This window comes from Photinus pyralis, unplaced genomic scaffold, assembly GCF_008802855.1.
Source record: "Photinus pyralis isolate 1611_PpyrPB1 unplaced genomic scaffold, Ppyr1.3 Ppyr1.4_LG4, whole genome shotgun sequence".
In the NCBI taxonomy this organism is placed as follows: Eukaryota; Metazoa; Arthropoda; class Insecta; order Coleoptera; family Lampyridae; genus Photinus; species Photinus pyralis.
Genome location: NW_022170511.1, coordinates 49909433 through 49923730, shown reverse-complemented (window position 1 = coordinate 49923730; position 14298 = coordinate 49909433). Strand labels below are relative to the sequence as shown.

Genomic DNA, 14298 nt, shown 5'->3' with positions numbered 1-14298 from the left:
AGTTATGAACTGAATTGCATGAAATTCAATATGGGCATAGATTTAGCCATAATAATACGCAATGCCAAAAGTTGAGTCGAATCGATTCAAAATTCACAGTGCCCTTTTCGCATCTCGACCATTTATAAACCGAATTGCAAACTTTTTTTACTTATAAAAGTATTTGAATGAAATTTGATACATAGGCACTTGGAATAAAGGAAAATCAAACGCCAATTTCAAAATTTGGTTTTGCGCATGCGCAGTGCCAAATTTTTTATTTATGGAAGAATTTAAACGAAATTTGATACATAGGCACTTGGAATAAAGGAAAATCAAACGCCAATTTCAAAATTTGGTGTTGCGCATGCGCAGTGCCAACTTTTTTATTTATGGAAGAATTTAAACGAAATTTGATACATAGGCACTTGGGATAAAGGAAAATCAAACGCCAGTTTCAAAATTTGGTTTTGCGCATGCGCAGTGCCAACTTTTTTATTTATGGAAGAATTTAAATGAAATGTGATACATAGGCACTTGGAATAAAGGATCATCGAGCGCCAGTCTCAAAATTTTCTTTTGCGCATGAGCAGTGCCAACTTTTTTATCTATGGCACCATTTAACTGAAATTTGATACTTAGGCGCTTGGAACAAAGGAAAATCTAACATTAGTTTTAAAATTTAGGTTTGCGCATGCGCAGTTCCAACTTTCTTATTTAGAAAAGCATTGAAATGAAATTCTTCTCATAAACTGAAATTGAAGTAACACGTCAAAAATGGATTGCCCATGTGCAACGCTATCTTTCATATTTGTGGTCGGATTTTTACGATTTTAACAGAAGTTGCATCTTATAAATGGGAAATGAATGCAAGTGGAAATGCGCTTTATGTAAATCGTTTACGATTACTTTTTAACTTGTTAAGATATAAGGTTGCAAATAAAATGGGAAAGAAATGAAGAATTATTTTTTTATTTTAATTAATAAGTAATAATAAAACGCGGCACGAATAAATTTAAATTAAATGTAGGTTGATGATTCCTTGTTATGTGTTGTGACGTGTGACAAGGGAATTAAATGAAACTTAGAGCTTTATTGTGCGTAAGAAAAGACAAAAAATGAAATATATTACGCACACAAAAGGCCAGGAAAAAACCTTCATTGGACACTGGCATAACACACACACACACACACACACACCCTCACACATTGCAAGAAATAAATTAACTATTTATAACAAGAAAATGCAAGAGAAAAATACACAAATCAAACATACCACATTGTGCCATATATATAATTATCGCTTAAAAGTAGCGAAATGCCGAAATCCCAGTTCAGCTGGGGACTCGTTACCACACATGGACGGATGGACAACGATCCAAACCTAGAAATAATCTGAAGGTAGCAAATAATGTAGCTCAGACACATAAGAATTCTGATCTTTAAGCCATGTGGACTGATACAATGTGTCGTTGAGGAGAAGGCAAAACAAAAAAATCTACTACTTGGTATAAAGTTATCATTTTTTTACAATCTACATTTTGTATACAATGGATGGATAAATTATACTAGGTAGGTATATCTGAAATTCATACCAAAATAAAAAATTGAAGGTATTGGGCGAATCCTTAATTTTATGTTTATGAATTTGTCACATGTAATACGCATAATTATTCGAACAGTCATTTACAGAAATTCGTCTAGCTACTACACTGATTTGTTACAATTTTACTCATTCTATAACTATTAATACTGATGTATTTTAACGTAATATAATACAAAACGAAAGATTGCTTTAATTAGTACCAAATACCTACTTATTGCTATTTCACCAATACAAGTATAAATAAACAACGATATAGCCTCAAGGAAGTACATATATACAAATTGATCACAGTTTTCTAAAAACTTAACTAGAACTTGTATATCACTTTCTGTTAATACTCTATTAAAGATATAAATTATCAAAACATCGTATCTTTCATTTATCCCCATAACATTCACTACCTACTTCAAAAATGATAGCATTTATAAAAATAACAAACAAAGTTACAGTGCATTATCGCATAATTTTGGCTGCTTTCTCTCTATCTCTTTCCACTTCAAATGGATGCATTCGTTTCCTATGCGAAAAACAGTTTCCCGAACTAGCGAAGGCCTTTGGACAATATGGGCATTGATAAGGTCTCGCGCCGGTATGTTGATTAATATGAAACTGGAAGTAAATAATACAAATTCAATCAGTAACAATAAAAAAAGATAATTTTTATTAACAAGTCGTAATGTATCCAGACGCCGATATATAGAGCCAGATTTAATCTTTTGCCTCCCTTAGCTGAAATTCCGCGCCCTTTATGGTGCGCTGCAGGTAGGTACTACAAAAAATGATCGTTTTTGGCATTAAAAATATCTAGCTCACATTTCTCTCACATGAAGTACTATTTTTCATACGTAACTTTTGGCACTACAACGGTAAATAAAAGAAATGACGTCTAGCAAGTATAGCAGCAGGGATTGTGGTGATTTTGAACAGAGCTGGACAGTATTCGATATTCAAATCCTTTAAAGTATTCAAATACTTTGTAATTAAATACTTTTATGGAAGCAGTATTTGTTTTTGTAACACAAATACTTTCACAAATATTTAGTTTTCGAATAAGCAAAGTATTTGGATACTTCGTAAAGTGTACCTTCCTTTTTTACCACAAATCGACTACACCAAAATTTTTCGGGAAAACACTTTTTCTTATTAATTTTGGTGCGTAGAATCCAAAACAATTCGTACTTTTTCGATCAGACTTCTCAATCAAAAGTTATAGACTAGAAACCAATTTCGAAAGAAAATTCAAAAGGCTGTAACTTTTGAACCAGTAGCCCAATCTTGGAACTGTTTGAAATTATGGATTCTACAGGCCACATTCTATAAGAAAATTTTTTTCCGGGTCGATCTGAGACAATATTTTTTGCGGGCCTCAAAAAAAGGCAGTGTAAAACCTTTCTTTTTTTACCAAAAATCGACTACACCTAAATTCCTCGGGAAAACACTTTTTCTTATTAATTTTGGTGCGTAGAATCCAAAACAATTCGTACTTTTTCGATCAGACTTCTAAATCAAAAGTTATAGACTAGAAACCAATTTCTAAAGAAAATTCAAAGGGCTGTAACTTTTGAACTAGTAGCCCAATCTTAGAACTGTTTGAAATTTGGATTCTACAGGCCACATTCTATGAGAAAATTTTTTTCCGGGTCGATCTGAGATAATTTTTTTCTCGGGTCTCAAAAAAAGGCAGTGTATAACCTTCCTTTTTTACCAAAAATCCACTGTACCAAAATTTCTCGGGAAAACACTTTTTCTTATTAATTTTGGTGCGTAGAATCCAAAACAATTCGTACTTTTTCGATCAGACTTCTCAATCAAAAGTTATAGACTAGAAACCAATTTCGAAAGAAAATTCAAAGGGCTGTAACTTTTGAACTAGTAGCCCAATCTTGGAACTGTTTGAAATTATGGATTCTACAGGCCACATTCTATAAGAAAATTTTTTTTCCGGGTCGATCTGAGACAATTTTTTTTTCGGGCCTCAAAAAAAGGCAGTGTATAACCTTCCTTTTTTACCAAAAATCGACTGCACCAAAATTTCTCGGGAAAACACTTTTTCTTATTAATTTTGGTGCGTAGAATCCAAAACAATTCGTACGTTTTCGATTAGACCTCTCAATAAAAAGTTATGGACAAAAAACAAATTTCGAAAAAAAATTCAAAGGTCTGTAACTTTTGATCTAGTAGCCCAATCTTCAAACTGTTTGAAATTATGGACTCTCGATCGATCTCGATCTCAGACAATTTTTTTTCCGGCCTCAAAAAAATGCAGTACTTTTAAGTTATTCAAATATTTGAGAACAATTTAGAAATGTTTAGGGAAAGTTTCCATTGTCACAAAATAAAATATAAAAATCCGATACATCTGAATACCGAACTCGATAGTCTACGTAACTTAAAAACAATGGGGACCTTTCTTATATCCTTAAAACCATGTGTACCAATTTTCAAAGCGGTCGCACGTTTCTAAATAAGTTATCATGAACACGGAGAAACGGATGGTCAAAAATGGATCTGTTCCAAAATCGCTAGGATTAATTTCAGAAAGGCGTACGTATCATGTGCACGACGTACGATCGCTTTGAAAACTGGTACACGTATTCTTAAGGATATAACTGGTATAAGAAAGGTCCTGGTAGGTACCTCCTATATAATAATATAATAATAATAATACGCTTTTACTCCCCTTAAATTTGTATATAACAATAGAAATATAAAAAAGCTAACCCCATACAAAGTATAACTTGATTTTTTAAGTAGTATTAAGCCTTTTATCTAGTATACTATTTTAAATTTTTAATGTATTTGAGTGACAAGTATTTGAATAGGTACTATAAATATTACTGTATTCGAATACTTTTTAATGTAAGATAATGAAATACTTTTAAAAGTATTCGAATACTTTTTATAGTATTCGAATACCTATGATAGTATTAGAATACATTTGAAAGTATTCGAATACATTCTAAAGTGTTTGAATACTTATTTTTTTAAGTATTTGAATACTTTTCAATGTATCTGTATCTAGTATTCGCTTGTGCTGGACGTAAAAGTATTTAGTATTCAAATACCTTTGATTTGTGTAAAGTATTTACTATTTAGTATTCAAATACTTTTTGAAAGTATTCTGCCCAGCTCTGATTTTGAACGCCATGAATCAATGACCAATAACGTAAAACAAACATAAAAATAACAAAAACAATTAAGACTCATTTTAACAGGACTTTCAACTAGATTCAGTTATTTTCCGATGATGAGACATACCGTTTGTGATTTTTGTCTCTTAATAATAACAAGTAATAATAAAATATTCTGAACCATTTCGAAAATCCTATATATTTGACATCGTTTATCACTAAACCAGTACAAACTAAAAGAGGCATTTTTCAAAACGATTGTTTAATTCCGATTTGGTTTTGTCTTACTAACTTTTGTTACAACATTTGAACATTAAACATAACCGCGAAATACATCATTACAACATTATACACCCGTTTTACATGGAAGATCTTAAATTGAGAAAAAAATCACCAAGATCACTTTTTTTAAATATAAATAACATTAAATTTGTAATCCTAGATTAATGGGCTGTAATTATTATTGCGATGGCTTTGTACTTTTGCAAAAAAATTATTTATTGAACTAAAAAAAATAGAATGTAATACGTCAAGGTAAAAGTAAAAAGTAAGTAGATATATGAAAATCTACCTAAAACCTAGGTAAGACCATTAGTTCTTCTACGTAATGTATGTGACAACAAATGTTTGTTTTGGTGTCTCTATATCACTCCTCTATCTATGCATTTTTTGCATGTTTATTGTTAATTTGAAGACCGCAAAGTGTTATCTACACGTTATCGCAATATAATAATATCTTTATCTATATGTTATCTTTATGGCAAAAAAAGTGAAAATCGGGTTCCAAATCGGGTACGATTTTCCAAGATAGCGCCCGTAGCACAGCATGCACCAGTGCTTTGGATATGTTAATTGTTACTGGATGCTAGTACTACGCACATCCAAAGTTTCCCCTATTAGGGAACTATTTCTGGGTAGCGGGGCATATTTTTGCCTAATATGACTTCTTTATGTGTGAAAGAGAAGAGGCCTCTGCCTCAGTTGAAAATTTAAGTGCCGGCGGGATTTAGTTTCTCTGAGAAGTAAATTCGAAGAAACGGTCAAATGTTTAGGAGAAAAGGTTATAACAGCAAAATAGTTAAAGTTAAGGGTATACTTATGTTACATAAAAAATAAGTACTCTGTTTTCAATTCTTCAATATATGAGGTGTTTTTTACTGCTACATTTTTCCCGATATCTTTTATGATAGGAATTATATTCGCAACGTATCGTTAAATTCTCAGAGAGGCGTACACACTACACTTGAGTACACACATTTTTCCTTTACCTATAAATGTAATTTAAGCTTTGTAGGTAAATAAGTAAAGGAATGTGGAGTAGGTGTACTGTAGTATTATTTGTGTCGAAAGTCATTTTGACCATTATAGTAATACGGTCGTATAAGAGGAAATATGGTGGCAAAACTGAAAAAGTCACCAGAGGAGCAAAGAACATATGTGAGGAAGCCAATGTCGAATCTCTACCGAAAGCACATAATTAATAATCGAATTTAAATGTACAAAATTATAACTAATAAATTTGAATCAGTCAAATTTACTAATTCTCGTTCGTTAATTGGTTTTTAGAAACTATAGTAAACTCCAAATTGGTAGGGTAAGCCGAGTAAGCGCAAGACCGATGACGATCACGGTCTTAGGGTTGAAATTTAAAATTTGAGTTCACTTCAAATACCTAGAGCCACGCATTCTCGTAAACGACAAGTATACTTTTTTGGCTTGTAGTTCAACCTACCCCTTTAATTCAGGAGATGATGTGGTTTCTTGCATTTAATTATATTAAAGTAATGTACGAACTCGATGTTTTAGTAGTAGGTATGTCGTCAAATATAAATAGGTATCATGGAAGCATTTTAGAATCGTAATCTCAACCGAATTAAATACAAAAGAATCCTAATTTCCAATCTCAGAGGTTACTTACTTTCAAGTCTTGATTTCTCTTAAAAGTTTTAATGCACAATGGACACTTATGTGGTCTGAGGTCGCTGTGCGTGATGGAATGAGCTCTTAGGGTGCTGTTTGTTGGATACACTCGCCCACAGACGACACATGGAAATTGAATGCCTTCGTGGTATTCCTTATGCCGATAAAGATTGCATTGTGTTTTGAATCTACAACATTGTCAGTTACCACAGAGAAAGGTATCGGTCAAGTAATTAAAGGTACTTACATTCTGCCACAAATCTCGCATCCATATTTTCCTTTTGGTCGATGTGTTTCCAAGTGCACCTTTAAATTTCCCTTGGTAGATATGACTTTCCCGCATATTGGACACGTGAAACGAAAGTTGTTTTCTTGGTCTATTTGAACTGTCTCAGAATTACCGTTTTCGGATGTTTCACATTCATCGCTGGTAGTACTTGAAGCACTTTCAGACATTAGACGTGTGTTACAATTTTTTTCGTCACTGTTTGCTTGCCATTCCCAATCTGTGTTGTTAATGTTTAATAATACTATATGTTTGTTCTGAGGTATGTGATTCCACATATGACTTTGAAGTGCAATTTCTGAAGTAAAACATCTAGGGCAAAAACTACAGTTGTACAATGTTTGGTCAACATCGTCACAATTAGTTGATAATTTGTCAATAGACGCGTGACTTTCAGGTAAACTTTCAGTGTCGGATGCACCATCGTTCGAAGAGTCATCAGAACATTGAAGGATTAGCATGGGATCTACCTTAACTTCCATTTCTGTAACTTCCTCTTTTTCTTTAATTCCCTACAATAATATTTGGGTCATTACAAAAATTATACGCAAATTAATAATACCTTTGTAAGATATGTATGTAATAAGCCTTTATTTTCATCCTTATATTCGTCATTAAACGAACTATCTGACGAATTGATGACAAGTTGATTAAATTTATCTTGTATTTTTACGGCCATTGTAGCAAATTTATGAATACCTTCCAGTTTTTTACAGCAACTCTCACAAATCATTTTTGGCAATTTATCGTCGACGGAAATCTAAAACAATAACATTAATACATTTAGGAGAAAATTTTACAGTAAACAAACATACGCAAATACAACTACTACAATTGCAATATGGCTTTAACGTCCTACCTTTATATACAAATATTTTCTAATCTTCGCTTGTAAATATAATTTTTTTCCTTCTTCTCCAAAAACCAAAACGCCATTTTCAAGCTCAGCTGAACAAATTCTACATGTCTGAGCAAACAGTCGTTCCGAATCCATTTTCACTCATTGATTGGGTTTTCTATGCACTGTTCAGCCCTTTAATCAAAAATCCTTCATCTCTAAGAACTGTAATCATTCCTTCGTCGTCGTCGTAAAAACGAGTATGCGCTAATAACTCTTATTGCGCACACACAGAATAGGTACAATTTATACAGTTTCTACTGCGTGCTTTTTAAAAATCTAATTCATGCACCCCTAAAGGTGAACTTGAAAAAAGTCATTATTACAGAACCAAGTCTCTGGCGCTTCGTCATCTCTACCTTTTGTGGCCCGAATTTAGTCTACGCGATTTATTACAGCCCACATATTTCGAAATAGTGGAAATCGAATCCATTTCGGGTAATAATTTTTAATTGACACACGTCAAAACACACGTGCACTCTATTCCCGCCATTCTGAAATGAGCGCGCGCACCAAAAAACCCTTAAAAGATGGAGTTCAAATCAATACAATTGCACAATTAAAGCAGACGAACCATTGAACGAATTCACCTTTTTAAGTGAAATGTCTTTCTGACCGGCTTCCCCTAAATGCTTTTGTTTCGCGAGGTCACTTTAATTGGGAAGTTGCATGAAAGCTGGCTCATCTTCACTAATTCACAGATAGCTCACACTTTAAAGCGACTAATGTTTTTGGTATAGGTGTAATCTAGATTGGCGACACGCAAAGATTTATATCTGCCCAAGACGGCTTGGTAAATGTCTATTTCAATCCTTATTTGTCAGATGAAGGATTCAATTAATGTTGTAGAGCTTCTTTTGTATCGCTGAACGTATTGAGTAGTCCATCTTTCGTTTGGCAATAGTGCTATATAGTTGATGGTGTTTGTCCTAACAGTGATTGTAAGATAGTAAGTGAAAGTATGAATTATTATCACTGCTTTTTGATATACCTACCAGGGCAAAAAAAGTGAATTTGGAGTGTGCGCAATTTACACTAACTTGTTCATTGTCGATAACGATATCATAAATAAGTATGTGTAGTTGTAATTATGTTCATTTACGTTTTCGATCTCATTAGTGTCCTTCGGAATAAGTATGACTTGTTAAAGAATCGATACGGGCAATTCGTGTCGGAGGGGAATTTTCGCGGACTTGTGATATATAACACAAAATACACGTGCTCCCGTTAGAGCAGTTCAGAAACCGGTGGTGACAGTGAACGGAATTTGAGTAATTTCCTTTCAAAATGAACACCCAGAATATTATTTCACGAAAGCAAAACGGAATTGTTCAACCCCTTTTAACAGGTATTCTTATATATAATCTTACATATTGTGTTCAACGAGGCGACGAGCTCGAATACATTTTCGATCAGTTCATAATTGTTCATGATTAACAAGTTATTCTGTTATCTTCAATTTGAATTCAGCGGATTAGCGGCGTTTCAGTACAATGAAAAGTTTTTGTTAGACAGTCATGAACACTTCTGCACTGCAACGCTAAATAAATGCCAAGAAATGCGTTCTTCTATTAATCAGAAATTTGCAGTTTTTAACATTGCGCCTTTGTTAAAATTTGAGAAGCTGAAAACATTGTGTTTTGAATCCTAAGTTGATTGTTGGTGTAGTAACTTTATCTCTTTAGTGTCTATTTCGTGTTCAATTCTGATAATCTTTGCGTAATTCAGTTACATTGCACCCAGCAGTATATAGTTGAATAGAATTATTATCTATAGATATTTTTAATTAGGGCAGGTCACAGTAATAAATGTCTACGACACTTCTTAGGGAAGAAAAATCATTGGTTTTGAAGAATTATAAAAAAAGTTAATTGTTTATTATGTTTTCAGATTTGTACCAAATCACTATGGCATACGCGTATTGGAAAACGGGGAAAGTGATGGATAATTCGGTCTTTGATTTGTTTTTTCGTAAAAATCCGTTCCAAGGCGAATTTACAATATTTGCTGGTTTAGAAGAATGTTTAAAGTTTCTGGAGGCCTTCCATTTTTCTGAGAGTGGTACGTATTTGTCTAGTGCTCAATATCCACTAGGCTTACCATTTTCGAACCTGCATACATACAATTCAAATATATTTCATATTACCAATTATTCAATGATATTACTTAAAGTAATGTGTTCATTTAAATAAGTTGGAGGAATATCATTGTAATTAAGTTTTAACTTGATTAAATAGTCTTTTGCCTTATATCGCGTAGGTCTTTATAAAACTAATTACAGATATTGAATACCTAAAACAAACAATGCCGTCGGTCGAAGACGATTTTTTTGTATTTTTGAGCAACCTATCGGCAAGGGACGTTGTTATATACGCGTTAGATGAAGGAACTGTTGTATTTCCAAGGTTCTTACAAAACAATTTACTTGCAATAAGTATACATTAAACGGTGAACATTTTAGAATTCCACTTATAAGAATAGAAGGCCCTTTAATAGTAACACAGCTGTTGGAAACGACCTTTTTAACTTTGGTGAACTATGCCAGGTATGCGTTTGCTTTTAGGTAACACCTTAGCGCTTACTTATTTACTCATTTATTTCCTAGTTTAATGGCAACGAATGCTGCTAGATATCGAATTGCTGCTGGTAATTCAAAGCTACTAGAATTAGGATTACGACGAGCACAAGGGCCTGACGGGGGTCTATCCGCCTCAAAATATTCGTATATAGGTAAGTAAAAAAGGGAAATATTTCAGGTGCCCAACGAGATCTTTCAAATAATATTTTCGCCAACTTTTCACTGGTAAAATAATGTCGATTTCGTGTTAATCCTTTCTTATTAAATTTTTTAAGCATTCAAGTTATCCATAACTTCTATGACACTTTTGACGGTACCAGCCTTCAATCCTGGTACGGCCAATTTTTCACCTGCATTTGTTAAGTATCTGTTACAAATGCTATAAAAGTTTTCACAGTTTACAATAGCGTTACAAATATTGATTAGAAGACATTAGTTCACACCGCCTGGTACCAAATAACTTTTTATTACTTTATCTCTCAATATGTTTCCGATTTAATTATGCTGAAATTACTTATACCTAATCACTTTTTCAGGAGGTTTTGACGGCACCAGTAATGTCTTGGCTGGTAAACTGTACAACATTCCAGTTAAAGGAACCCATGCACACGCATACGTTACTTCATTTACTAATTTCTCTGAATTACATACACGTATTTTACACTCAAAAAATGACGGTAAACCTTATGACTTTGTACAGTTGGCAATAAAATGGAGATCTGAACTGGGTCCTTTATTTAAAGTGGTAAACGCAGAAGTAAATGATGGAGAATTGGCCGCTTTTATTTCTTTCGCAATGGCTTTCCCAGACCAATTTATGGTCTTAGTGGACACATATGACATTGAGAGGTACCCTTTCCACCTAACATATAATACCTTCATCCCTCGTCAAAAATGTCTGCCCAACACTCCTATGCATAGCAAGTACAGGTAAACCTGCATGCCAATGTTATATATTTACTTGCATGCAACATACCTAGTTGGTCACTTTCATAATTAAGATGATTAACAAACGCTAAGGTGATGGCAGTTATACTGACCCTGCAACTAAATCCAGATCATTCTAAAAAGAACAGCGTGAAAAATGGATTTACACTATTATTTGTTAATCCATCTTCATATACTAACATCAGCTTGTAAACAGATGAACCTGTGCTCGCTATGTGAGATAAAAACTCTCTCACAGGCGAAGTGTTTGACAGATGATACCATCATCAGGGCTCGCTTCTTCATTTTTCTCTTGCTTTAAGAAACAGATCTCATGCCAATGTTAAGTTTTAGTTGTAGGCCGATATGCACATTTGGGGTTTAGTGTCTATAACACTAATGAATAACGGATCAATACAATCAATCAATACAAATCAATGCCGTATAGCGGAAGAGTCTGGCACGTACGAAGGAAGCACGTTTGAGCAAGTGTGTTTCAGTTCATAATTCGTCGGATCTAACACATTGATTTCCATTTCAATCTTGCCTTACTGTTTTAGGTCACGAACGTTCTTACTTAGTGATATGTTTTTCACAATAATTCAAATCTCACTTATCAATTGAGCAACAGTATTATAAACAATGAGCGATAAAGCTAATATTTGAAGAATACTTTCTCAATTAATCATTTTTAAGGCTCATAACCAAAATTCTCCTACTGCAAATTCAACCTGTCTTTTACGTTGGTACTTATTTCGGGTACCACTTAATAAACTGAATTTTTGCAGTCATCTCATCAGACGTTGAACAGTTTGTCAAACTTTTGTACTCGATTCTGAACGCTAATGTAAATGTACAATATTCAGTTGCTTTACGATCTCCTCAACATAATCTGGAACAGAACAAAACGTTCTTCAAAAGCTTTATATAATTTGTACTAAAAAAGTTAAGAGAAATTTGGTAGTTGAGCTTCTCAAATCAATTGTAATTGGCAGATGTAAACTACGTATCAACTGTTTTCTCTCTACGTTATCCAGGAACTGTTGTAGCTGTTGCGTAAAGTTCTATTTTTCACCTTCTTACATAATGTGTAATTGAAAGACTTGTTTAGAAAGTTGTACATCGTCATGGACCATGGTAGAAGGATTTAAAATCGAAAAGGTATATACGAATTGACACTGCGCTATAGGTCATGTATGAGCTTGGCTTTTTATGTAAATGTAATGCTTTCTTCAACATGGCTTGTGATCACGACTTAAGGATGCGTTGTGCTACGGCCGGACATTTCCATATTTGGTACCTACCTATCCAAGAAACTTAAAAGAATATCTTTTAGCTAAAATATGAACGCATTAACAAATTCACACCATAAGCTTCATAGTAGAGTGCATGTTTTTTAGTAGCCAGATAACGTTGTAATATTTTTGTTTAAAAACTTATGAATTGTAGAAGTGGACTGCTGAACTTTTGTGCGGTAACTTTGGCTCTAAATGATTTGGCTTTCCAAGCGATTGGAATCCGTATAGATAGCGGAGATATAGCTTATCTTTCATATGTTGCTCGCGAATACTTCTCTAAAATAAGCACAAAATACGAAATACCATGGTTTAAAGATCTAATTATAATGGCGTCAAACGATATAAATGAAGAAACTATTCTTAGTTTAAATGACCAAGGGCATAAAATTAATTGTTTCGGAATAGGAACCCATCTCGTTACATGCCAGAAGCAACCTTCCTTGGGATGCGTGTATAAGTTAGTCGATTTAAATAATGTACCAAGAATGAAACTAAGCCAGGATGTTGCGAAAGTTTCTCTACCAGGGCGAAAGGATGCATACAGGTTGTTCAGCGAACGTGGAGATGCCTTAATTGATTTATTAGTACAAACAGATGAAGAACCACCCAGCGTGGGTAGTAAAATCCTATGTAGGCATGCATTTGAAGAATCGAAAAGGGCATATGTAACACCAAGCAAAGTTGAAAAACTTCATAAGCTTTATTGGAAAGATGGTTTGATTTGTAGACCACTTCCAAATTTAGAAGAAATTCGTGATAACGTGACAAGAAGCTTGAAATCTTTACGTTCCGATATAAAACGAAATCATAATCCCACACCATATAAAGTAAGAACATTAAAATACAAGACACGAATACTTTATAATCGTTTTTTAGGTTGCTGTAAGTGATAATTTATATAGTTTCCTTCACAATCTTTGGATGGAGAGTGCCCCTATTGGAGAGCTCACTTAATGATGTGTACACGGAAGTTGGCAATCCTCAAGAATATAATCTTGTTTGTTCGCATTTTAAATTATGCGAATGTGAGAGTTTATAAATTTTTCGATTTTCGAATCGACAATGTATTGTGTTGAGTGTAACATAAATGTACAGTTATACGTAGTAATAGAAACAAATACGTCCATTCTATGTATTTATAAATTAGTTCGGTATAGTAATTAAACCTTTAGTAGTCTATCAATAAAATGCTTGGTAGAAAGTTAGCAAAATGGGACTGAAATTGAAAATTGTTGAAACTGTACCAGTGTCTTTATCTGTAAGCAATATATCTGACTTAAAAAAATGTTGACAACGATCAACCTTCAAGTACATATTGAAGTATTTCAACTTTAGTGCATCTTAAAGTTGGTCCTAGTCCCATTTCTTTCGGTTGTTTGAATGGCTCCCGAATTTCAAGTTGGTCTGCTTCTAATCGCTGCATGCTATTTTTTCTACTTAGTGAATATTGTTCTTTGATCCAACAGCATTTCGAGTAGTACTGATTTGAACTAAATTATTTACATTGTATCCAATCTCGCGCAGCGAATTAAAAGCCTAAAGTCTGCAATGTTTCTTATTTTCGTTATTTATTTTCAGCTTTGATGAAATGGTTGTGTATGCGAGCGATTCCAATCTTGGGAATCAAGCTCACCTATCCATTGAACTCATTAAGCTACCTTATTATTCGCAGTCT

The 14298-nt window shown here is 33.6% G+C and overlaps 2 protein-coding genes across 5 annotated transcripts; one reads left to right on the top strand and one right to left on the bottom strand.

Moving 5' to 3' along the window:
* Positions 1–1490: 1490 nt before the first annotated feature.
* LOC116168347 (zinc finger protein 62 homolog) lies at positions 1491–8400 on the bottom strand. The gene is made up of 6 exons (XM_031484124.1): positions 8180–8400; positions 7782–8125; positions 7485–7682; positions 6884–7434; positions 6635–6824; positions 1491–2194 (listed from the first exon to the last, which is right to left on the bottom strand). Exons 2-6 carry the CDS (start codon positions 7914–7916, stop codon positions 2039–2041), a joined length of 1230 nt encoding a protein of 409 aa, XP_031339984.1. The 5' UTR covers positions 7917–8125; positions 8180–8400; the 3' UTR covers positions 1491–2038.
* A 93-nt stretch (positions 8401–8493) lies between these two features.
* LOC116168346 (nicotinate phosphoribosyltransferase-like) lies at positions 8494–13936 on the top strand. Of its 4 annotated transcripts, none has more exons than XM_031484122.1 (8): positions 8494–8613; positions 9711–9881; positions 10102–10225; positions 10282–10365; positions 10426–10550; positions 10935–11328; positions 12775–13450; positions 13500–13936. In XM_031484122.1, the coding sequence occupies exons 2-8, from the start codon at positions 9728–9730 to the stop codon at positions 13575–13577; spliced, it is 1635 nt and encodes a 544-aa protein (XP_031339982.1). In that variant the 5' UTR covers positions 8494–8613; positions 9711–9727; the 3' UTR covers positions 13578–13936. The 4 variants fall into 4 exon arrangements, with proteins under 4 accessions (XP_031339982.1, XP_031339981.1, XP_031339980.1 ...); XM_031484121.1 differs by lacking the exon at positions 8494–8613 and adding an exon at positions 8639–8769; XM_031484120.1 differs by lacking the exon at positions 8494–8613 and adding an exon at positions 8806–9168.
* Positions 13937–14298: the final 362 nt, after the last annotated feature.

Coding starts and splice junctions, on each gene's coding strand:
- LOC116168346 (XM_031484120.1), top strand. CDS start 9,108: ATGAACACCCAGAATATTATTTCACGAAAGCAAAACGGAATTGTTCAA. Junction 9,882..10,101: donor CTTCCATTTTTCTGAGAGTG/GTACGTATTTGT, acceptor AACTAATTACAG/ATATTGAATACCTAAAACAA. Junction 11,329..12,774: donor CCTATGCATAGCAAGTACAG/GTAAACCTGCAT, acceptor TATGAATTGTAG/AAGTGGACTGCTGAACTTTT.
- LOC116168347 (XM_031484124.1), bottom strand. CDS start 7,916: ATGGATTCGGAACGACTGTTTGCTCAGACATGTAGAATTTGTTCAGCT. Junction 7,683..7,781: donor GAAAATATTTGTATATAAAG/GTAGGACGTTAA, acceptor TTATTGTTTTAG/ATTTCCGTCGACGATAAATT. Junction 2,195..6,634: donor AGAGAAATCAAGACTTGAAA/GTAAGTAACCTC, acceptor ATTTACTTCCAG/TTTCATATTAATCAACATAC.